Source organism: Aptenodytes patagonicus, chromosome 6, assembly GCF_965638725.1.
Source record: "Aptenodytes patagonicus chromosome 6, bAptPat1.pri.cur, whole genome shotgun sequence".
In the NCBI taxonomy this organism is placed as follows: domain Eukaryota; kingdom Metazoa; phylum Chordata; class Aves; order Sphenisciformes; family Spheniscidae; genus Aptenodytes; species Aptenodytes patagonicus.
In genome coordinates, this window is record NC_134954.1 from 54,136,851 (window position 1) to 54,157,840 (window position 20,990).

Genomic DNA, 20,990 nt, shown 5'->3' on the forward strand with positions numbered 1-20,990 from the left:
AGCTGATTAGTCTTCAGATAAGGCAGACATTTCGGAAGAGTTCCTGCAATATAGTGTGTCTGGGTTCACTGGTGGAGGGAAGGAAGGCTTTCAGATTTTCCAGATCATCGGTACAGATTCTCCACTTTCTTGTACAGTATTGATTTGTCTTACGTCCTGAATAATTAGTTTGTGGTTGATAGTTATTTGCTGTACTCTGATGCTAGAAACCTCTGGGTTCAAGAAGGTAAATTCCTGTTCTCATGTGCTTGTGGCTGAAGAATTTCTTTATTCTGTTCTGCAGATTTGACAGGGAGGGAGTTGTAACATAGTACTGCATAGCAAACCTCAAAATATTTCCTCTAATTTATCTAGCCAAAACATGTGATATAACCAGTCCTTTTACTATTTTAGTGAGGGTGGGGGGAATAAAGAGAATAGTTCAAAAAGCCTAGTCATTCCCTCCTGCCCCTGTTTTTCTTGTATGTGGGGTTTTATTGTTGATTGTGAATCCCCCTGCCTTTTTTTCCTGCATGGAGAATATGATGTCTGGTTAATGCTCAAGCTTGCTGTATCTTAGCCTTAGTACAGGTTGGGTCAGCGCTTGCACAGAAATTCTCTTGTAGGTTTTCTATAATGCATAATAATTTTGAGATGGACATTTAGGCTACTTCTCTAAGACTTCAGTGGGATCACAAGTATCTGTAGACCTTTATCATCTTTGGAGAGTTTTTTCTGGATTATTTATGCAATGTGCTTTTGAAAAGTAGTATGGGATAAGCTAGACCTCAGAGACTTTGTGTAAGCTAATCTCCCACAAAAAGGTAAATACAACAATTGAATAACCCAGTGATTCTATAGCCATAACAATGATGATGATTTAAAATGTCCAACTGCAGAACAAATTCATTTTGTATAGCTCCATGAAGAATTAATGAGATTAATTGTTGAATGATGAAAATGTAGAAGTAGCAGTTCTACTATGGGTATAGATTTCATAGAACACTTAGTGTAATTTAAGTGAATTATGTCATAATCCTAATGGCTAGGATAAACAAACTAGCATCCAAGTGAGTTCTAAAGGGAGAGATTTGATCCCAGCATGAATTAAGAGCCCAGAGTGAGCAGGAATTGTTAGTAAATTGTATTTGCGTGGTTATCCTGAAGGTCTTAAGAACATAAGCATTTATGTTGTGTGAAGATGGAGAGAGAAATCATGAGTTTATCTTCTGTGAAGAAGTTAAGTTTCAGAAAGATTTATAGTTTAGTATGGTGGTCTAAATGTGCTTTAATGAGCTGATTTATAACTTATTTTTAATCAATGGAAGTAATATGAAAGAAAATGAGTAATACTGAAAGATCTCTAGAATATTGTGGGGTAAAAGGTAGAAACCAAAAGAAATTGAAGGTTCTTTGTTCTGTTTCTTAATCAAAAGTATTGCTTTGCCACCAACAGAATTGATTCTTTCGAGACTGAAGAGACTAGTTCTGCACAATGCTGCCATGGAATATTTTGAAGTACTGATCAGTTCATAACTCATATGTAGTAGTGCTGGAAATATGCTACACAATATTGCATGCAATATACAACATAGCTTTCAAAGCTTGTATATAAGCACAGACGCTTTGCACGCTACATAAAAAACCCCACATGTTTTTATGAGTGGAAACCTAAGCTAGATTGCATTTGTGCAGGCACGGTTTGTGTGCACAAGCGCGTTCTGCTCTATGCAAAAGGAATCCTGCAGTTACATTGCATATGAGCTGCATTTAAGAATTACCTAGGGGACTCTGTTCTTCAGAACTGGACTGTCTGAACGATTAAATAAAAATACTTTCATAGCTGCTTCATCCATTTTCATAGATTTTATTCTATTTAGTACTGGCTTCTTTTACAATTTAGTCTTGGATTTCAGGCTGACTTAAAATTTGTGTGCACTAATCAGCTACATTTAGTAGGAGGTTTCTATATGTTGGGGGAGCAGAAGAGGTGTGTAAAAATGCAGATGGTGTAGGTCAGTATGTAAGAGTTTGTATAGATTCTGAGATAAGGTATTTAGTGTTCTCCAATTACAACTGCTGTCTAACCCTTCAGGTACCTAGTCAACAAGAGAACTTACCATTGCCAACAAATTACATCCTTCTCTTCAGAGGTTAGGTAGAAGAACCATGGGGTTGAGGAAGGTGTCTTTGGGTAAAGTGTCTGAAGGGACCTAATGAATGCAGAAATCTTTAAAAGAGGTTTGTGTTGGAATACCGTAGAGTAACACTGAACTACTGAAAAAAGACTTGGTAAATCATTATGGGATAATGAGGTTACTGACTTTTGTTTTTGAGGAGAAGAAAATTGGAAGGAATAGCTCTAGATCTATTTGGAGTAGAGTTACTGCACTGTGATGAATGAGTGGAAAGTGTCAGACCTTTAAACATAACAGGGAATAAATGAAGTGTCACATGCTTGTATGAAGAAGGATGTGCGCATGTGCGATGTGCAAGTGATACGGTCCAGCCATCTCACCTCGCTGTCTGTCTTTTTGAGACTTGACTAGTGGAAGGTAGATAACACTAAAATGTTAATGTCAGTTGTTGGTCACACTTGTTCAAAGATCCTTCTTCTCTTTGCCAGCTGGAGACAGGTTCTGCGAGGGTTAAATTCCTGTTTTGTTTTGTTTTTTTTTTTTTAAAAAAAAGAGGAAAAAATGCCTTTATGTCAGATTTAGAACAACTTGAAGGAACATGCTCAGTTAAGCTTAAATCCTGGATGAATATTTGTTTGTGGTGTTTTCATATGCTTTCCATGAAGCATGTGCAAAGTGGAATGCAGAAAACTGCTTTTATATCCTTTCAGAAGAAGTGAAGTGTGGCCGTATGTAATAGCTCTTGAGGTTTCTATTGCCTGAACCCAAATAGTTAAAAGCAATTTTAACGACTCTGCAGCACTGAGGGCAGGATGGTAGGGAGTGCATGGTTCATAGTACGAAGGAACAGGTTGGCTGTAAGGGCATGCTGACACTAGAGAGAAGGATGGCAGCAAAAAACATGAGGACAAGATGAAACTCTGATTTGATGCCTACTACTCCCATTTCTCAATAGGCAACTTGATGTGGACTGAAATTGCGTTATTTCACTGCTAACTTCTGAAATTGGCAAAGAGAACTTGTCTGTAGCAGGAGAATGACTTTTCCAGAAGTGGGAAAAAAAGCATCTTTCTTACAAAGGTGTTTTTTTGAGTCTGACCACTGGTAATCTTTTGGTTTGTTCTTGTGCAGGAGGCAGCTGGATGTAAAGGCTTCATGGTTTATCCAACCTGAGCTTTCATTATACTAGGTCAGTTTTCTAAATAGAGACTGGATGCTAAAACCAGTCTGTGCTTTAGTTGTGGTGTAGTTAGTATGTACTCTGCTGTGAGGGTTAGGTTTTGGAAAACTCATAAGGTCCAGCATACCTGAAGAAGTCATGCCTTCTGACAAGGAATGGTTGACTGTAGCCTATTCTATGCAATCATTTTCTGTGACCCTAATTTGTTATGCTAAATGGTTGTCTGTGACAATTTTGTTTCACTGTATGATAGTGCATTACTTGTGTAGTCTGTTATCTCTCGACTGAAATGCTTATCTGGGTAGTCCTGTTTATAACACCTATTCCTCTGGAACACTTCACATTTCTACTTGTTTAGTAGACTAGAGAAGGGCATCTCTTTATTGACACAAAAGGAGTCTTCTGACCAGATGGGAAAGCTGCAGATTTTCCTCATCTTTATCCCCGGTTGTTCACCTTGTGAGCCAGAGGAAGAGAGGGGAACATCTTTTAAGAGGAAGGAGGCATATAGCCATTAAGTGCCTGGCTCCTACTCCAGTACTTGAAACTGCTTTTTCAAATGGGTTTTATATGTAGGTCCCACTGAAAATGCAGGCTGCACAGATTTCCTTTACTATCAAAATACTGTATTGCGTATTCAAAAGGCAGGAGAAAGAAGAAACCAAGGTAGATTGGCTAAACATAGAAAGCATTTTGCATTGTCAGCGCATCATATTCTTGTGGTAAAGAATATCCCACTGCAAGTCATCTCTGTCTGAGAAGAAAACACAGGGAAATGCACTGAAAGGCTTTTCATATACTTATTCAAACTCTAGTTTATGTCCTAAAATCTTGCATCTCATCCTCTTTAAGTAGGCAAAAGAGGAGCACATCTTCAACTTGTGCATAAGGATAGCTCAGGATTAATTTTGCAATCGAGCTTTTAAATAGTAGTAAGCACATAGTCTTTGGTTTGGGGTCTCACAGAACTTAAGCAAGTGATGTAGTGGGTGGGGTCAGGGATGTGACAGGACTTTTTTTTTTGTAGTCTAATTTTTCCAAAATGTTTTGAAGTGTTACTTACTGTCATTTTACTTTAACTTGAGGAAGCAGTCAGGATTTCATCCTGGCGTTGGCTGAATAATTTTTCTTTGTGCTTTTTATGTTTGTCCTTTATGTGGCCTTTGTATATTAATCTACTTTGAAAGTGAAGATCTGGTTGTTTCCTACAAGTAGGTAAAACTACTGGCATAGATGAAAAAGATACATCAAGGAAAATCTTGGTCTTTGTTCCTGTATCCTTAATAGCTAAAAATTTGGTTTCTTCCCCCTGCCTCAACCTACAGTTGTGTATCCCAAGTAACAAGAGGATTTGTGTCTCGATGTCTACCAAATGAGAACTTCATTAAAGTGATGTAGATGAGTCTTACTTAAGCTGAATTGTGCTGACTTGGTGGTTCCTTCCTTGGGATGTCTTATTTAATTTTTAAAATCTCTCTTAATTCTTTTATTACTTACATTATTGGAATTTTTAAAGGCTTTGTGCTGTAAGCAGACAGAACAGGACATGCCAATATTTGTCTGTGACCGCATCCTGCAAAAACATGACTAGTTAGTCCTGTTGAGACTCTTTTTTTAAGACGAGCTCAGAATTTTGTGATGAAATTCATACACTGAGTTAAAAACCTTTGTGATTTGAGTGAAAATGTCACGTGAACAAACAATACATGAAAATAGCTAAGAAAATGGCAATTAAAACATGGACAATAACTTTCAGTCATGAGGTATTTTCGGTGCTGTTTTCAGATGTGCAGAGGGAAAAGCTCTCAATTGTTCTTAAGTCGGCTGGTAACTGAATCCTCGTTTGTAGAGCTTGACAACAAAAGGCTTTTTGTTCACAATTGGTATTCATCTAGGACATGCCAATTACTGAGCATAAATAGAACATAGTGTATGAGCAGGCCAATATAACGTTGCTCAATTTGTGACTTACCAGAAATCCATAATTTACGTTAAAATAGTTAAAATTACAGGTAGGAGCTACTCATCGGGGGGGTTTTAGATTTCTCCATGAATGAGTGTGATGTAATTACTTTGAGGAAGCACACACTGCTGTACTTGATGTGGCAGCAAGATCTGCAATCCAGGCAAAACTCTTTCTGAATATTACATGCAATCATTTCATTAATTTAGTGAGGCAATACTAACTGGGGCAAAGTCAGTGGGTGCTTGATAAAAGAAGCAACAAGATCTTTTACTCGTGCTGTTTACAAATAAAGCATACTGAAGAAAATTATACTAATGCTTTCCCCAAAATTTCTTCAATTCCACCAAGCTTTGTTATCAGTGTATTTGTATGACCATATGTGATTTGCGTGTCAAGTAAGCATGACTGACTTTCTCTGCTGGGCTATTCAGCAGTGTGCATCTTGTTGTTGGTGTGATACTTGTGCCTCCTGCGCTCTTCACAAAAATCAGCATGCTTTTTGTAAGATGTTAACCTAATCACGATGAATGAGCAGGAACACAGGTGAAATTGTAGAAGATTTGGCATTGTCGTGGTTTAATCTCAGTCGGTAACTAAGCACCACACAGCTGCTCATTCACTCCCCCCCACCCGGTGGGATGGGGGAGAGAATTGGAAGAGCACAAGTAAGAAAAACTTGTGGGTTGAAATAAAAACAGTTTAATAATTGAAATAAAATAATAATAATAATAATAATATGATAATAATAATAATAATAATACACAAAGCAAGTGATGCACAGTACAATTGCTCACCACCCGCCGACTGATGCCCAGCCAGTCCCTGAGCAGTGGCCCCCCCGGCCAGCTTTCCCCAGTTTATGTACTGAGCATGATGTCACATGGTATGGAATGTCCCTTTGGCCAGTTTGGCTGTGCCCTCTCTCAGCTTCTTGTGCACCTCCAGCCTTCTCAGTCGCTAGAGCATGGGAAACTAAAAAGTCCTTGGCTAGTGTAAGCATTACCTAGCAACAACGAAAACATCGGTGTGTTATCAACTTTGTTCTCATCCTAAATCCAAAACACTGTACCAGCTATTAGAAAGGAAATTAACTCTATCCCTGCCGAAACCAGGACAGGCATGTACAATTTTACTGATATTTTTCTGTTGCATAGTAGGAGGAACAAAAACGTGGTTAAACAGGGACTGACCTGAAAGAACAGAAAGAAATTACATTTGATTAAGCACACACTCCCTGTCCCCCCATGTAATGTTTTTAATTGTGTTAACTGTGCAAGTCATGTTCTTGATTAAAACAGATGTGTCCGAAGACAAAAGTGTAATGGTTCCCAAACTATATGAAATGCATTGAGGTGGTGGGTGTGACTTGATAAATGAGCACATCATTTTAAGTTGTCGGCTTGGGAATATTTGTGGAGTATGGAACAGAAACTTTGAGGTTTTTCTTCTCCATTTGAGAAGTATGCAAGCTATCTTGCTAGTGGAAAGGTACGCCTGTGGGGAAAGCACTGAAAAAGGATAAACAGCAGATTTTAAGTTCTTCATCAGTGTGGGTTCTTATGCTGGTCACTGGTTTAGACTCCTGTTATATTAAGACTGTGTTCCTTTTCTACCCTTTTTCAGGTAGTGGTGCTACAGCAGTTGTCCAGGCAGCACTATGCAAACCCAGGCAAGAACGCGTAGCGATAAAGAGGATCAACTTAGAAAAATGCCAAACCAGTATGGATGAATTACTTGTAAGTATATCAGAGGGGAACATATTACATGGAGACTATCTTCTGTTTTAATTTTGGTTTTTGCTTGGTCCAAGAGTAAGGGTAGAATTTTATTCAGGATAATAGTGAGGAAAGAATTTGAAAATAATCTGAAAGAAGTATGGCCTTCCCCTAAAAATATATTTTACTAATGTATATTTTCTAATGACATAAAAACAAGAAGTGCAAATTTGAATCTTGGGATAACCAACTGTTGAGAACTGTGGAAGAACCTTACCACTTGCTTTCTGGAGACTCAATTTTCAAGAGATTACTGTCTGGTTGTCTGTCTTAATATCGTGGAAAGATACATTTTCCTTTGGTTAAGCACTGATTAAAAATATAAAGGTAAAATTTAGTAGGTTTCCTTAAAATGTCTAAAGCACCAAAACATGGCAAGAACTAGTTGTTGGATGATTTTGTAATTATAACTTTTGAGGGGAAAAGTAGGAGTGGCTACACTGCCATCTACACAAGGAAACTCTTGTTAAAGCTAATAACACGCATTTATCCAATAGGCCATAACAAGCCATTTGAGGAATGCTGTTTGTTTGCGTCACTGATCAGAGGAGGAAGGGACCTGTAAGAGGCCCTTCTACAAAGGGACTGCAGGAGTTTTTCCTCTGCACTGGTTAGGGCAATCCAGACAAAGTCGCAAAGAACTATTAAAAAAAATGAAACCTGTTGCTTTCTAATGCTCCTAGTCAGGTGCTTATAAGATTAATGTGTATTTATATATAGGCAGCATAACAAGAGTTGAAGGACACAAAACCATTCTAAAAGTGAGAACGCTCTCTTCTGTTCCACAGGTTATACTACTGCCTAGAGACTGTGGGCTTTTTCTAATGCAGAAATTCCTGCCTCTGAAGGAAATGATCTCCTCAGCAGGGAATTGCCAGTGCAAAAGATATCTTGAATTTGATACAGAGGGTATGGTCCATCCAGTTTCTTCAGATAAAATGACTTGTTTACAGTGGAGGACCCAAAACGCTCTTCCCCTGGTGATTGATAGCATTTGCCTTCAGTTTATGTAACAGCTTGTATGGGACATTGTTGTGTTTTTTAAGAAGATTGTGGTAGTGGAAGCTACCTTTGAGGTAGTGAGACTTCTGTCGACTAAAAACTCAAAAGATAAATTCTGAACTGTGTTTAGAAAGAGAACAGTCCAAGGTGAGATGTTGTGCGTGATGTATTAGCATCTGCAGCCCGTAAAGAACACTTCTATAAAACCGGAAAAACTAATTATTGTAATATAAAATGGTCAAAATTTAATCTTTTTTTATTAGACTTTGAACTAATAATGGGAATTAAGAATTAAAAAGTTACAACAAATAAAAACAGACAAAACTGCCAAAAATCTGCAAGAGATATCCAGGTGGTCTAGAGAAATGACTGCAGTTAATTACCAGCTTGCACAAAGTTACCTTAGCAAGTGCTTGAGTATCTTCTGACATGTCTCCACTGTCTGCCAAATGAGGCAGTAGGTCTTGAATTTTTGGTCCTATATTGCTTTATTTTGGTACAAAGACAACTGTCTATACCATCTCTTTTATTTTTTAACGTAAGTCAATTTCTGCTTTTCTGTGTTCAGATTTTGTGTTTCTTTTATTTGTTGATCTGTTTTGATCTGAACATAAATTCTGGCTTTCAGAGTTCCTGGTTAGGAGGGTAAAAAAAAAAAAAAAAAAAAAGGCCATGTATGATTTCTTTTATTTTTATATGTGCATACACACATGTGCACGCATACACATACATAATTAATTCTTTTTTTTTCTGTGAGGGGAAGTATACTTACTTCGACTCAGTTCTAATAGATTTTAAAATTTTGTTTAAAAAAAAAAATAGAGATGTTATTCTGGAAAAGGGTGTTACTGACCTTAAACTCTTGTTACAACTGTACTAACATTTTTATTTCAGTTGATAATACTTAGAACGCTCTTGTGTTTTGGGTTTTTTAACACTGTTTTTGAGTCTGGTCAGTTTTCAGTCACTTATTTTTCTGATCAAACAGTTTCCATTGGCACAGGGATGTTCTAAAACTCTGCCCTCTGAACATGCTGTTTTGTAAAATCCTGCTGCTGAGTGCTTACGGATGGTGTGCAAAGGCACCCTTCGCAAATTCTCAGCTGTGTGGCCTTCAGAGAAGTAGAAAATGCAGCAAGCCTGGTGCCCACATAAGCAGACTTAGGATTTGGGCCAGTGTCAATTAAAACAGAAAGGCAGTGGGGGAGGAAGTTTAAATACTAAGGTTACACAAACTGCCAAACTCCTGAAATTCAATACTCCATTTCCTGCAATGTCCTGTGTTCTCACTATTGTAAACTAAATGTAACTTAACCCCATGAGGCAAGGAAAAAGTTCCTGTCCTTAGTATTGTCCTGACTGGGTATCTTCCCCCATCCCCTTACCTCCAGTTTTTTAAAACAAACAAAAAACTCAACGCCACAAACCAAAGGATATTCTATAGAATGGCTTATTTGATTGAATAGATTTTCTAAACTGTTTGCATTTCTGCTCTGGATAGCCCTTCAAGGCAGGCTCTCTGGAGGAGCCCCTCGTGTGTTATGCCCAACCCCTCAAACAGCCGTACCCCGGGTGTCTGTGGAGGAGGCCCCGGGGGAGCACCCACAGAGCTGCGGCACCTGCCTGGTCACTGGGAGCTGGACCCGGCCCTGTGGGCGCAGCAGCTGAGCACCAAAAGGAGCCGTCTCACAGTTGCTTATTAACTGTGTCACCCACCTGCCCTTAGGCCGACACAAATTTTTGTGCAGCTGCTCAGTGAAACTGGATCAGGAATAACCTGGCCGAAAAGAAGTTAGCTTTTAACCTGGGCATATTTCCTGCTGCAGTGCACAAACACTTGTGCTAGCACAAGGAAGGGGCGAGCAGAGGGGTGAGGGAGAGACCTTAAATTTTAAGTGCCATTATGGCTTTGGTGCTGTTGAATGTCTAAGTGATGTGAATGTGGAGAAGGCTCCAGGGCGTTCTCCTGGACGTCCTGCTGCAAGCTTTTCCTCTGACAGTGTATTTTAAGTGAATGCTTTTCTCTCTTACCTGTGCATATTATGGGCCTCAGCCAAATAACTGAAGTTTGCGGAGGCTTACTATTCTGTGCGTGATAGGGGCTCTCCAGAACTGCAAGTCTGAAATTAATACTTTCCTGACTAAAATTTAATCCCTTATCTCTCATGGGGTGCTTTCTATTTGTTTATTTTTGTTTTGCAAAGACTCTCTTTGGAAGAAGTCACCAAAGCTGAGACACAAGGTGCCTTTGGCCATGGTTACTGTGATAGCTCAATTTTTGCTGACAAGTTGATGCAGGCAGACAAAATATTCAAAGCGCTTTTCAGTTAAAGATTGTGAAGCTTACCACAGTCAATTAGTTACATTTCTGCACTATTAATGTGTGAGTAAAATAGATGTGTATTTCTGCCCAGTAGTGGCAGGTAGACTTTTTGAGCCATCGTTATATTACCAGCATAGGAAAACAATAAACCAATGTAAGAAATGAAATAGTAATAAAGCGTGGGAGAGTTACAGTTCAGATTTGGTATGGATAGCTGAATTAAGAACCTGAGGTAGTAATTTGACTTGCGTTTCAGCTGACATGTCTGCTGGGAAAGGGAAATCTGCCCCACATATTTCTTCTGTTTTCTACCTACTGTCTCCTGGGGGGGCGGGGGGACTATTTTGCAAATTGCTCAGTTATTCAGGCTTGTTGCATGACTATCCAGGCATTCATCCTTCTGTGGTTCTGGGCTCAGAAGTTGTGTAGGGAGGAGGACTTTGACACACACTTCAGCTAGTCTTGTTGTCAAATCTACAGCCTGACTTAATAGTCACCAACAGGCATCACGGGATTAAATCACAGTCTTTAATACATACAATTAACTTTTTATTAGAAAGTGGCTATGATCTTGAGTGCATTACAAATAAGAACAACAAAAAAACCCTCTTTCAAACACTTGCTGAATTGAGGTTGAAAGTTGAAAATGGCATCTGTGGCAGCTTTAATCCATCTAAGTGGGACTGCTATAGTGTCTCCCTTGTGCCAGTGCTGGTGAGTCAGCATGTAGCACAGGTCCACCTGAAAGCAGTTGCTTTTTGGGGAGGGAGGGGAGGTGGAAGAGTTTAGGTTTTAGCTGGATTGTCTCCCTGACTGACTCACCCTCCAGGAGCATGTCCTCTCGCACCAGGGATGGATCAGGGCTCTGTAGCTGGAGAGGAAGAAGTAAGGTTGTGGGATCTTAAGTTGGTGTGAGGCCAAACCCTGCGGTACAAAGGAGCCCTAAACATAATCCTACATAAAGGATTGGCAGGATAATGAGAACTGCTGGAAAGGTGTTACAGAACAATTATGTGAAAGACTGAATAGAGGAAGGACTCTGCTTGAAATAACAGATACAAGGCAGTCATTCTTAATGTGTACAGCTGTGGCGTGTCATAGATGGTGTTACTTGGTAGTGCCACTTTGTGCATCTGTTGGTGACTGTGTGTTCCTCTAGTCAATTGTTTCCTCTGACTTTTGGTCTGTAACATTGCTTTTTCCTCTTGCACTTCTGTTTGATTGCGTGGCTCTGGTGTCCACCTGTCCATCCCACAGTAGCTGAGCCAGTGGTGCTGTGTCCTCTGTCCGACAGCTTCCTTCTTCCTTTCTTACCTGCTCCCATTCTACTCTTTTCATATCCTTTTTGAACAGGAAGGGCAGTAGGTTTTGATCTTTCCTTGCGTTTTGTTGTCCAGCCTGTACTCACACCTTCAGCTCTTGGGAGACTGCTCATTCTTCATTGCTCATGTTGAATTTGGGACTTTAACAGTAAATTCTTTGCTGCTCTCAGAAGAAAATTGGTGTAGTTATGCCTGTATCTCCTGGCCAAGCCTCCCTTGTGTTCTTTGCAATAATGTTTTGTCTTGCATATAGATCTATAGGTAAATTGAAATGTTTTGGTGCTTTGATGCATATTCTGTGCATACTTTAGTATTTCACTTTGGAAATTAAAATTTCTCTCTATACAAGCAGAGCTGATAGCTGGCTGTGTTATGTTGGGCTTTGTATTTCTTACAGAAAGAAATTCAAGCAATGAGTCAATGCAATCACCCCAATGTGGTGACCTATTACACATCTTTTGTGGTGAAGGATGAACTTTGGCTGGTTATGAAGCTGTTAAGTGGGGGTAAGTTACTGGTTTTACTTGTTTAGCTTCAAGGAAATTGTATGGTTTTTTTTTCTAATGTACCTTCTTTGATTTAATTGACCTAAACCAGGTAAGGAGGGGGGACTACATAAGATGAACCTTGAAACATAGGTGTGTTATAGCAGGCTGAGATAAATTCATAAAATCATAGAAGAGTTTGGGTTGGAAGGGACCTCTAAAGGTCATCTAGTCCAACCCCTGCCATGGGCAGGGACATCTTCAACTAGATCAGGTTACTCAGAGCCCCGTCCAACCTGACCTTGAATGTTTCCAGGGATGGGGCATCTACCACCTCTCTGGGCAACCTGTGCCAGTGTTTCACCACCCTCAGTGTAAAAAATGTCTTCCTTATATCTAGTCTAAATCTACCCCCCTTTAGTTTAAAGCCATTCCCCCTTGTCCTGTCGCAACTGCTAAAAAGTCTGCCGCCATCTTTTTTGTAAGCCCCCTTTAAGTACTGATAGCTGCAAGAAGGTCTCCCCGAAGCCTTCTCTTCTCTAGGCTGAACAACCCCAACTCTCTCAGCCTTTCTTCATAGGAGAGGTGTTCCATCCCAGTGATCATTTTTGTGACCCTCCTCTGGACCTGCTCCAACAGGTCCGTGCCTTTCTTATGCTGAGGGCTCCAGAGCTGGACGCAGTACTCCAGGTGGGGTCTCACCAGCATGGAGTAGAGGGGCAGAGTCACCTCCCTCAACCTGCTGGCCACGCTTCTTTTGATGCAGCCCAGGATACGATTGGCCTTCTGGGCTGCGAGCGCACATTGCTGGCTCACGTCCAGCTTTTCATCCACCAGTACCCCCAAGTCCTTCTCGGCAGGGCTGCTCTCAACCCCTTCATCCCCCAGCCTGTATTGATACCGGGGGTTGCCCTGACCCAGATGCAGGACCTTGCACGTGGCCTTGTTAAACCTCATGAGGTTCACACGGGCCCACTTCTCGAGCTTGCCCAGGTCCCTCTGGATGGCATCCCATCCCTCTGGCATGTCGACCGCACCACTCGGCTTGGTGTCATCTGCAAACTTGCTGAGGGTGCACTCGATCCCACTGTCTAGGTCACTGATGAAGATATTAAACAGTACCAGTCCCAATACGGACCCCTGCGGGATGCCACTCGTCACCGATCTCCATCTGGACATTGAGCCGTTGACCACTACCCTCTGGATGCGACCATCTAACCAATTCCTCACCCGCCGGACAGTCCACCCGTCAAATCCATATCTCTCCAGTTTAGAGAGAAGGATGTTGTGGGGGACCGTGTCAAAGGCCTTACAGAGGTCCAGATAGACGGCATCTGTAGCCCTTCCCATGTGCACTCATGTAGTCACTCCATCATAGAAGGCCACTATGTTGGTCAGGGAGGACTTGCCCTTGGTGAAGCCATGCTGGCTGTCTTGAATCACCTCCCTGTCCTCCATGTGCCTTAGCATAGCTTCCAGGAGGATCTCTTCCATGATCTTCCCAGGCACAAACATGAGACTGACTGGCCTGTAGTTCCCCGGGTCTTCCTTGTTTCCCTTTTTAAAAATGGGGGTTATGTTTCCTCTTTTCCAGTCAGTGGGAACCTCACCGGACTGCCACAATTTCTCAACTAAATTCTGTTGATCTAACTTCTGAATCGATATATTAAAATTCTCTATTAAGGCTGTGTAGGGAAAACTGATGAGAATTAAGTCACTTCTGTCAGTGTGGCCTTTTTGAGTTTCTCTAGAATCCACTCTATTTTTGTAAAAACACGTATATTTCTGATTTCATAATGAGTGTTTCTCATTCCTTATTCAAGGAAGATTCTTCCTAGGACAGGCATTACACATGTTGCATCCTTTTTATTGCTTAAACTAACCAAACACTCATTACAGTTTTTATGATGGTTAATGGTACAAAAATCTTATTTGGTTCTGGGAGAGGAAAAAGGAGCTGAACTGAATGTGCTTGTGACTTAGAAAAGCAAGGCTCCAAAATAAGATGCGATGGTCCTGGTTGCTACATGATGTTCTTCAAGATTAGTCTTGATGGCAGCAGACTACTGCACCATCATGCTGGAAAGCAAGGACAGGAAGTGCTTATAAAATAACTCTTGTTACTTCACATTTGGTTGAATTGTTCAGTTCAATCGAAAGCAAGCATAGACCCTAAGAGAAACCAGTGATTCATGACAGGAATTTACTGTGAGCTGTTGAAAAATGCTTGAATAAAAAGAAAATCTTGCTATTAGATTCCTTGAAATTTATAATAACTGAAGTCAAACTGGGTGTCGCTAGGGATGTTGTCATCATTTGTTTGTGGAGAATATCTCCTTCCAGTCTTGCAGCTGCATGTTTACATCATGAACACATGAACCATAATCTAAGCTGGATAATAAACCAAAATCTTTGCTGTACATATCTGTTTAAATGTGGATACTCCTGAATTTTCAATAAATGGGAGCTTAACAAGCTGTTAGCAGATCTTTCTAATGGATCATTGAGTGTTACAGTATTCTTGACAAAAACCAGTGCTTTGTTTCTCATTTGAATGAGGTAGCAATGTGCTTTATTCTGAGAGCTAGTTACGTGATGTCTTTACATGTACATGTAAAGATTTAAATTGCAGTAGCATAGAAAGAATGAAGAAATATCAGATTCTTGAGAAAGTTATATGATAATACTGTATATATGCTTTTTTCTTTCCTGGATCTGCAATGTAGGTTCAATGCTTGATATAATAAAGTATATTGTCAACAGAGGAGAGCACAAAAATGGTGTCCTTGAAGAACCCATAATAGCAACAATTCTTAAAGAAGTTTTGGAGGGCTTAGACTATCTACACAGGAATGGGCAAATTCACAGGTAGGAGCATATACACAGGGAAAAACATTTTCAAAGTTGTGTGTATAGTTTGTTGATACCAGTCAGCTGCAGTTGCTTGGCTAAGCAAATTGTATTTCCTTTTTCACATACTGTATATGTGAGCAGTAATTATCAAATGATAATGCTTAGGCAGATGCTGTAATCTTGACTGCAGTTTGTCACTAGTACTTAGTACTTGCCTGGTCTTGATCCTGTCTGTCTCTCTTATAGTTAGGATTGGTCTGTGCTGCACTAAGTATGCCAGAACGGTGGTCTGTACCCCTGTGCCTGCTGGTAGTCCAAATATCTAATCTGAATCTAGTTTATGTTATATGGTCTGTGACTTGGTTATTGTGTTGCCCAGTAAACCTGTAATCTTGGGCACTCGGGCACTGCTGTATAAATGTGAAATTTATTTTTTCCTAGTAATCAGTAGTCTATTACAACTCTACAGACCTCTCTTTATGACCACATGTGAAGCTGGGATTGGTACTATGGAACTGCATCTTGGTGTATATGCATCTAGTGATTGTTCTCTTCCATATATTCTCTCTCCATGACTTCCTCAGTGTAAATTTTGCAGATCTCCTGGGGGGATCTATACATATCTGCTGTAGCAATCCACAGGTTGCTTCCACTGTTTGGATGTTGGAAGTGCTGTACTCTGACCTCCCTAATTAATTTTCCTGAGGTGAATTTGCCTTTTAAGTAAGGTGCCTACAGCAGGCTCTCCGTCTGTTTCAAGCATTAGCCTTTTATAAGGGAATCTTTTAAACAAAAACAGATTCTCTGCAGACAGAACTCTGAGAACGGAGGTAGTGCAGATGCAGCACAGTAATTGTTCTTTATGTGTACTTCTTATGTCTCATCTTATAAATGAACTGCCTCTGATGTAAATCAAGAACTATTTCCTCCTTTTGCAGAGAGAAAATTGAGATAAATGGAGAAATAAAGAACAATTATCTTGACTTCTGCTCTGGAATGCCAAAGATCTGCCACAAACCTTAATTCATAGTCTTCTGTTAAGCTGGTGTTGTTGCAGAAGGAACATTCATTAGCTTTTAAGGATAACAGGACCCTCTGAGGTCGGCTTTGGGAATTCCCCTTGTCTATTCTTAAAGGACCTTAAAAAGATAAAGAGAGAGATCTATTTGTTACATCTGAGATATCTCCTTTTTTATAACATCTAATTTGTAAACTGCGCAGTACCACAGAAGTCCTGTTCAAGATGATACAGTGTGCGTTCCTTTTCCCATGTACGTTGTAGTTGAAAGCTGTGGTAGTTCAGGGAACGCTGTATCAAGTGGTATTTGCCAGTTGGTGATGTTTCCAAAATTGTTCAGGGATTTTGTTCTGTCATTTCAATGCATTCTTGTTTATGTATAAGGGAACAGGTTATGTTACCTTTCGGTAGCAATGTGTTAATTATTTTCAGTAAATCTTGGAAAGATTGATTTGCTCAAATTCTTAATGTTTATGATATATTCTGTATGAAAGATTTATCCTGTGCATTAAGAATGGGATACACATTTCTATTAAAAAGAAAAAAAAAAAACCAGCCAGAAAGGTTTCTTCTTAACATTATGTGAATAGTGTGTTAAATGGATCTAGTTGACTGTTAAGCACATGCTGAATTTTTGACAGATTCAGTGTCAAGTAACTTTTCATCATAGTACCCTATAGCAGAATATGGTTGCTATTCCTGAGCTTTAATCGCTTCAATGGGTAGAAATCTACAGTATATTTACCTTCCTTGAAGATGGGTCTCTACTCTGAAGAGATCAAAGGGGAAAACTTTTTCTTCAACTTCTCTTTCTCATTAGTTGTGCAGTTGGATGTGAGAAAGCATTAATTCTTGCTTTAAAGCTCTGAAAGCTCTCAGTTTGTGAGATTATATTTATTAAAGGCGGTAAAACAGACTTTGGACCTAAATATTTCTGTTCTCAAAATCTATCCCTGAATTCTGCTCATTTTATGCCAAAGCTGGATTTGGGTCTTTTTATACGAGAGAGAGAGTTTGTGAGAGTTTGTTCTGCGCTCTGTTTTATTATAAATCAGTTACGTTTTATACTTCAGTTCCTGTTTGTCTTTTAAATTTTAAAATGCTATCTTGCAAAACTAATCAGTATGCAATATTTATTTATTTACATAAAATGTGCACATGTACTTTCATACATAAAAGTAACCTCTATTTGTACATTCTAGAGATTTGAAGGCTGGCAACATTCTTCTGGGTGAAGATGGCTCTGTACAAATAGCAGGTAATGGTGGTGGTAGAGTAATGGCTAAATGAAAGAGGTAATTGCAGCTGGATTAGGGGCAACAGATAAAAGTTTTTCTGTTGGCTTTTAACTATTCCTTTTGGAGTGCTGTAGCTGCAAGTTACCCAGTCTCAGATTTCAGGATTCTTAGTTATTGATGCATGATTTAGCAATTATTCAATATTTTTCTGTGTCCCATCAAATATATAAGGAAACTTTTTAATGTCCTCTTAATGTTTCCTTTTTAAGCACCCACGTACCTTAAACAGCTTGCGAACGGTAGCAACTCATATTTCTGTTTATTTCATTTATTTCTGCAAGTAATTGTAATAGTTCTGGGGGATTCAAAAATCTGTATTTACTGCCCTTCATGAGGACCTTGGCTGTAACTTAACTAGTCACTGAGATGCATGAGATATCTCACTGAGAATTATTTTTGGCATTTCTACCATTTGTCTTGCAATGGTATCGGTTGGATACAGTTTAGCATCTTAAATATCCTCTGAATGTATCTATATGCTTCCTGAGTGGTAGTCCTTAAGAATTGAATGGTTTGGTTTTCATAAGAGCTTAAGTACTGAGCAAGACCCCATATCCTATCTCTCAAGTTAGTATCAGATATCTGGAAAATAGAGCGAGCAGGTGCTGGTACCTGCTGCCTCACCCAGTGTACTCCCAGGCCTTTCACAGTTTATATATAGCTCGTGACCCAGCGATGAAAGCTTTTTGTTTAGTAGCCCTCAGTAATAAAAATGGCTATAGCCAAAAGTTCTTTTTATATAAACAATGCTTTCAAAATACCATGTAAACGTGTATTTTGAGGGCTTTAATATGCCAGTGTCTGAAGTCTATGAAACTGGACAGGAAAAGATTTGCTAGCAGGTGAACCATTTACTAATTGGAACAGTTTTAAGTCTTCTGTTTTGAGTTCAAGAGTTTTTAAGTACGTAGTCAATTTTACAGACTTGAGTTTTAATAAGATACTTAATATTTATTTATTCACTTGATTATACCCTACAGTTGTCTTCAGTTTGTATAGCACTTTGGGCAACTGCTGAGTTTCTAGGTCTGTGTTGTTCAAGTATTTTTTAGATCTTCTCATATTGTAAAGGAGTAGATGTTCAGACAACCAATTTAATTAAAAAGAATAATAATAACTAAAAAGTTGAAAGATAAAAATCTCATGAGCCATCTGAAATAAAGCTGTTGACTTCAGATTATTACTTTCACACATAATCAAATCTACTTTCCCAGTAATCAGATAACATTCAAACAACAGCTTCATTTATCCCTTTCTAGTTCAGCTCCAGGGCTTGGTTTCTTGACCTTTTCCTCCTTTTTGCTGTAGGCATCTTAATGAGTAAGGCTTTAATTGTGCTGCTAGGGCATTCAGTGCATGCAGGACTGAGGAAATTCAGTGGCTGGATAGATATGTGGAATGTGTCTTTCTGTGATGCATTATTTCGATGCCAGGTTATTTCCGATCTCCAGGTGAAGGGTGCAGCAGTGTCAAACTTGTTTCTTTGTTGGTGTGGGGCTGTTCTGTTTGGGACAGCTGAACATTGCACTTTAACTGAAAGTCAATTTTGAATGTCAAAGAGGCTGAAATTCATGCTTTTTACATCTTTTTGCCTTGAAAAAGAAAAATCTCCTTTCATCTTTGGAGAACAGCTACCTGATAATTTTGCTGCTTTTTATTTGCTAGAAGAACTTAGGTTCTTTTGACTGCTCGTTCTCCTGCACCCCAAGCTTCTATAAAGAAAAGATGTATCCATAGTGCACACTGCTAATATGTATGAGGAGTATTTGAAGATGCAGTTGTCCATTAGCATTTCTGGGTTCTAAGGGGCAATGGCTCACAAATGAAACACAACCCAGTGTTTCTCTGATGAAAGATTTTGTGCAGATACAGAAGAGCATGGATTCTTCCAAGAATTGGGATAGCTCTACAGACACTTCTCATTAAGGACCTCTGAGGCTCTGCACAGAGAATCTGCTCGGCCTTTGGTGGGAAAGAGGAAAATATACATCTTTTTGTTTTGTTTAAATTGGGGAGACTTATTTTTAAAGTACAAAATTCCTCTGTACAGAGCAGGAAACTTTCAACTTATTCACAAATACAATATTAAATAGTCACTGCAGTTCCTCAGCTCCAACATTCTACTTAAAACTATTGGGATTGTGTCATGGTTTAACCTCAACTGGCAACTGAGCACCACACAAGCCGCTTGCTTACTTTTCCCCCCTCCCCACCCCCGTGGGATGGCGGAGAGAATCAGAAGAGTAAAAGTGAGCAAACTAATGGGTTGAGATAAAAACAGTTTAATAATTGAAATAAAGTAAAATAGTAATAATAATAACAACAATAATGAAAGAATATACAAAGCAAGTGATGCACAATGCAATTGCTCACCACCTGCCAACCGATGCCCAGCCAGTCCCTGAGCAGCGGCCCCCCCCGACCAGCTTTCCCCCAATTTATATACTGAGCATGACGTCACATGGTATGGAATGTCCCTTTGGCCAGTGTGGGTCAGCTGTCTTGGCTGTGCCCCCTCCCAGCTTCTTGTGCACCTCCAGCCTTCTCAGTCGGTAGAGCATGGGAAGCTGAAAAGTCCTTGACTAGTGGAAGCACTACGTAGCAACAACGAAAACATCGGTGTGTTATCAACATTGTTCTCATGCTAAATCCAAAACACAGCCCTGTACCAGCTACTAGGAAGAAAATTAACTCTATCCCAGCCGAAACCAGGACAGATTGTAACATATGGTGCTTTGGGCAAACAGGATGATTGGTACTTCATCAGGGTTTCAGCCTTCTAAGCCTGAATTGCCTGGCGAAGGTCAAAATATCAAATAAACCAGTAAAGGAACAGATATGTGCGATAAGGTAAGGAACATATAACAAAGAGCAATTGTACCCAGAGATTGGTGGAAGTGTAGAAGGTATGGGCTGTATGATGCATTTAGTCCATCCAAGAAATGATAGTTCCAATAAAACTTGTCAGAAAAAGAATGTGTGTTTTGAGGAGTCTAGGCAGAAGATCCTGCTCTTCTCTTCGGTTTTGTGCATAGGTGGCTGTGTGAACTTACCCATTGCACCAGTGGTTCTCAGGGTGTTCACTCCTGTGGTAATCCATACCCACAGAAATGTTTGGAAAAGATCTGGTTAAAAATAGGCAGAGCCTATGCCTCAGATACTCAAGCCAGATGGAGCAGAAAGATTTGTCAGGGACAATTGTTTGGCAGCCCAAGCTTTCCTTGGCCAGCCCCATTCTCACAGGAGCTTGATGCTTTATTTCTCTCCCAGTCTTAACTGTAACCCTACACGTGGCCTTGGCTGAGCCTTAGGCTAAAGTCTACAGCCACTGTCAAGGTGAGAAAGTTATGGGAGAAATGTTTTTGCAGCCTGTGCCTTCCTGCAGCAGCTGCTTTGCAGCTCTGCTGCCATGGAAGCAGTGGCTTTGTCTGTTTCACAAGCCTGAATCCTGACCCTAGAGCTTAGTTTTGGCTGAGGCTTGGCCAAGAGCCCCAGCCCTGGCTGAGGTGGAAAAAGCTGTCAGGTACGAAATGTTTTTGCAGCCTGTGCCTTCCCTTAGTGGGCTCCTTGCAGCCCAGCTCCCTTGGAGGCCATAGGCTTCGTCTCTCTCCCAGCCCTATGCCTAACACTAACTCTGGATGTTGGCCTTGG

At 40.0% G+C, this 20,990-nt stretch overlaps 1 protein-coding gene across 1 annotated transcript in view; it reads left to right on the top strand.

Annotated features, from left to right (window-relative positions):
* The window catches only part of STK39 (serine/threonine kinase 39), a 111,999-nt gene that overhangs the window by 17,155 nt on the left and 73,854 nt on the right, over positions 1-20,990 (top strand). Inside the window, exons 2-5 of the mRNA XM_076342687.1 lie at positions 6,887-6,999; positions 12,083-12,191; positions 14,897-15,038; positions 17,244-17,299. Of these exons, the coding sequence (XP_076198802.1) occupies positions 6,887-6,999; positions 12,083-12,191; positions 14,897-15,038; positions 17,244-17,299 (420 nt within the window). The remainder of the gene's footprint in view (positions 1-6,886; positions 7,000-12,082; positions 12,192-14,896; positions 15,039-17,243; positions 17,300-20,990) is intronic.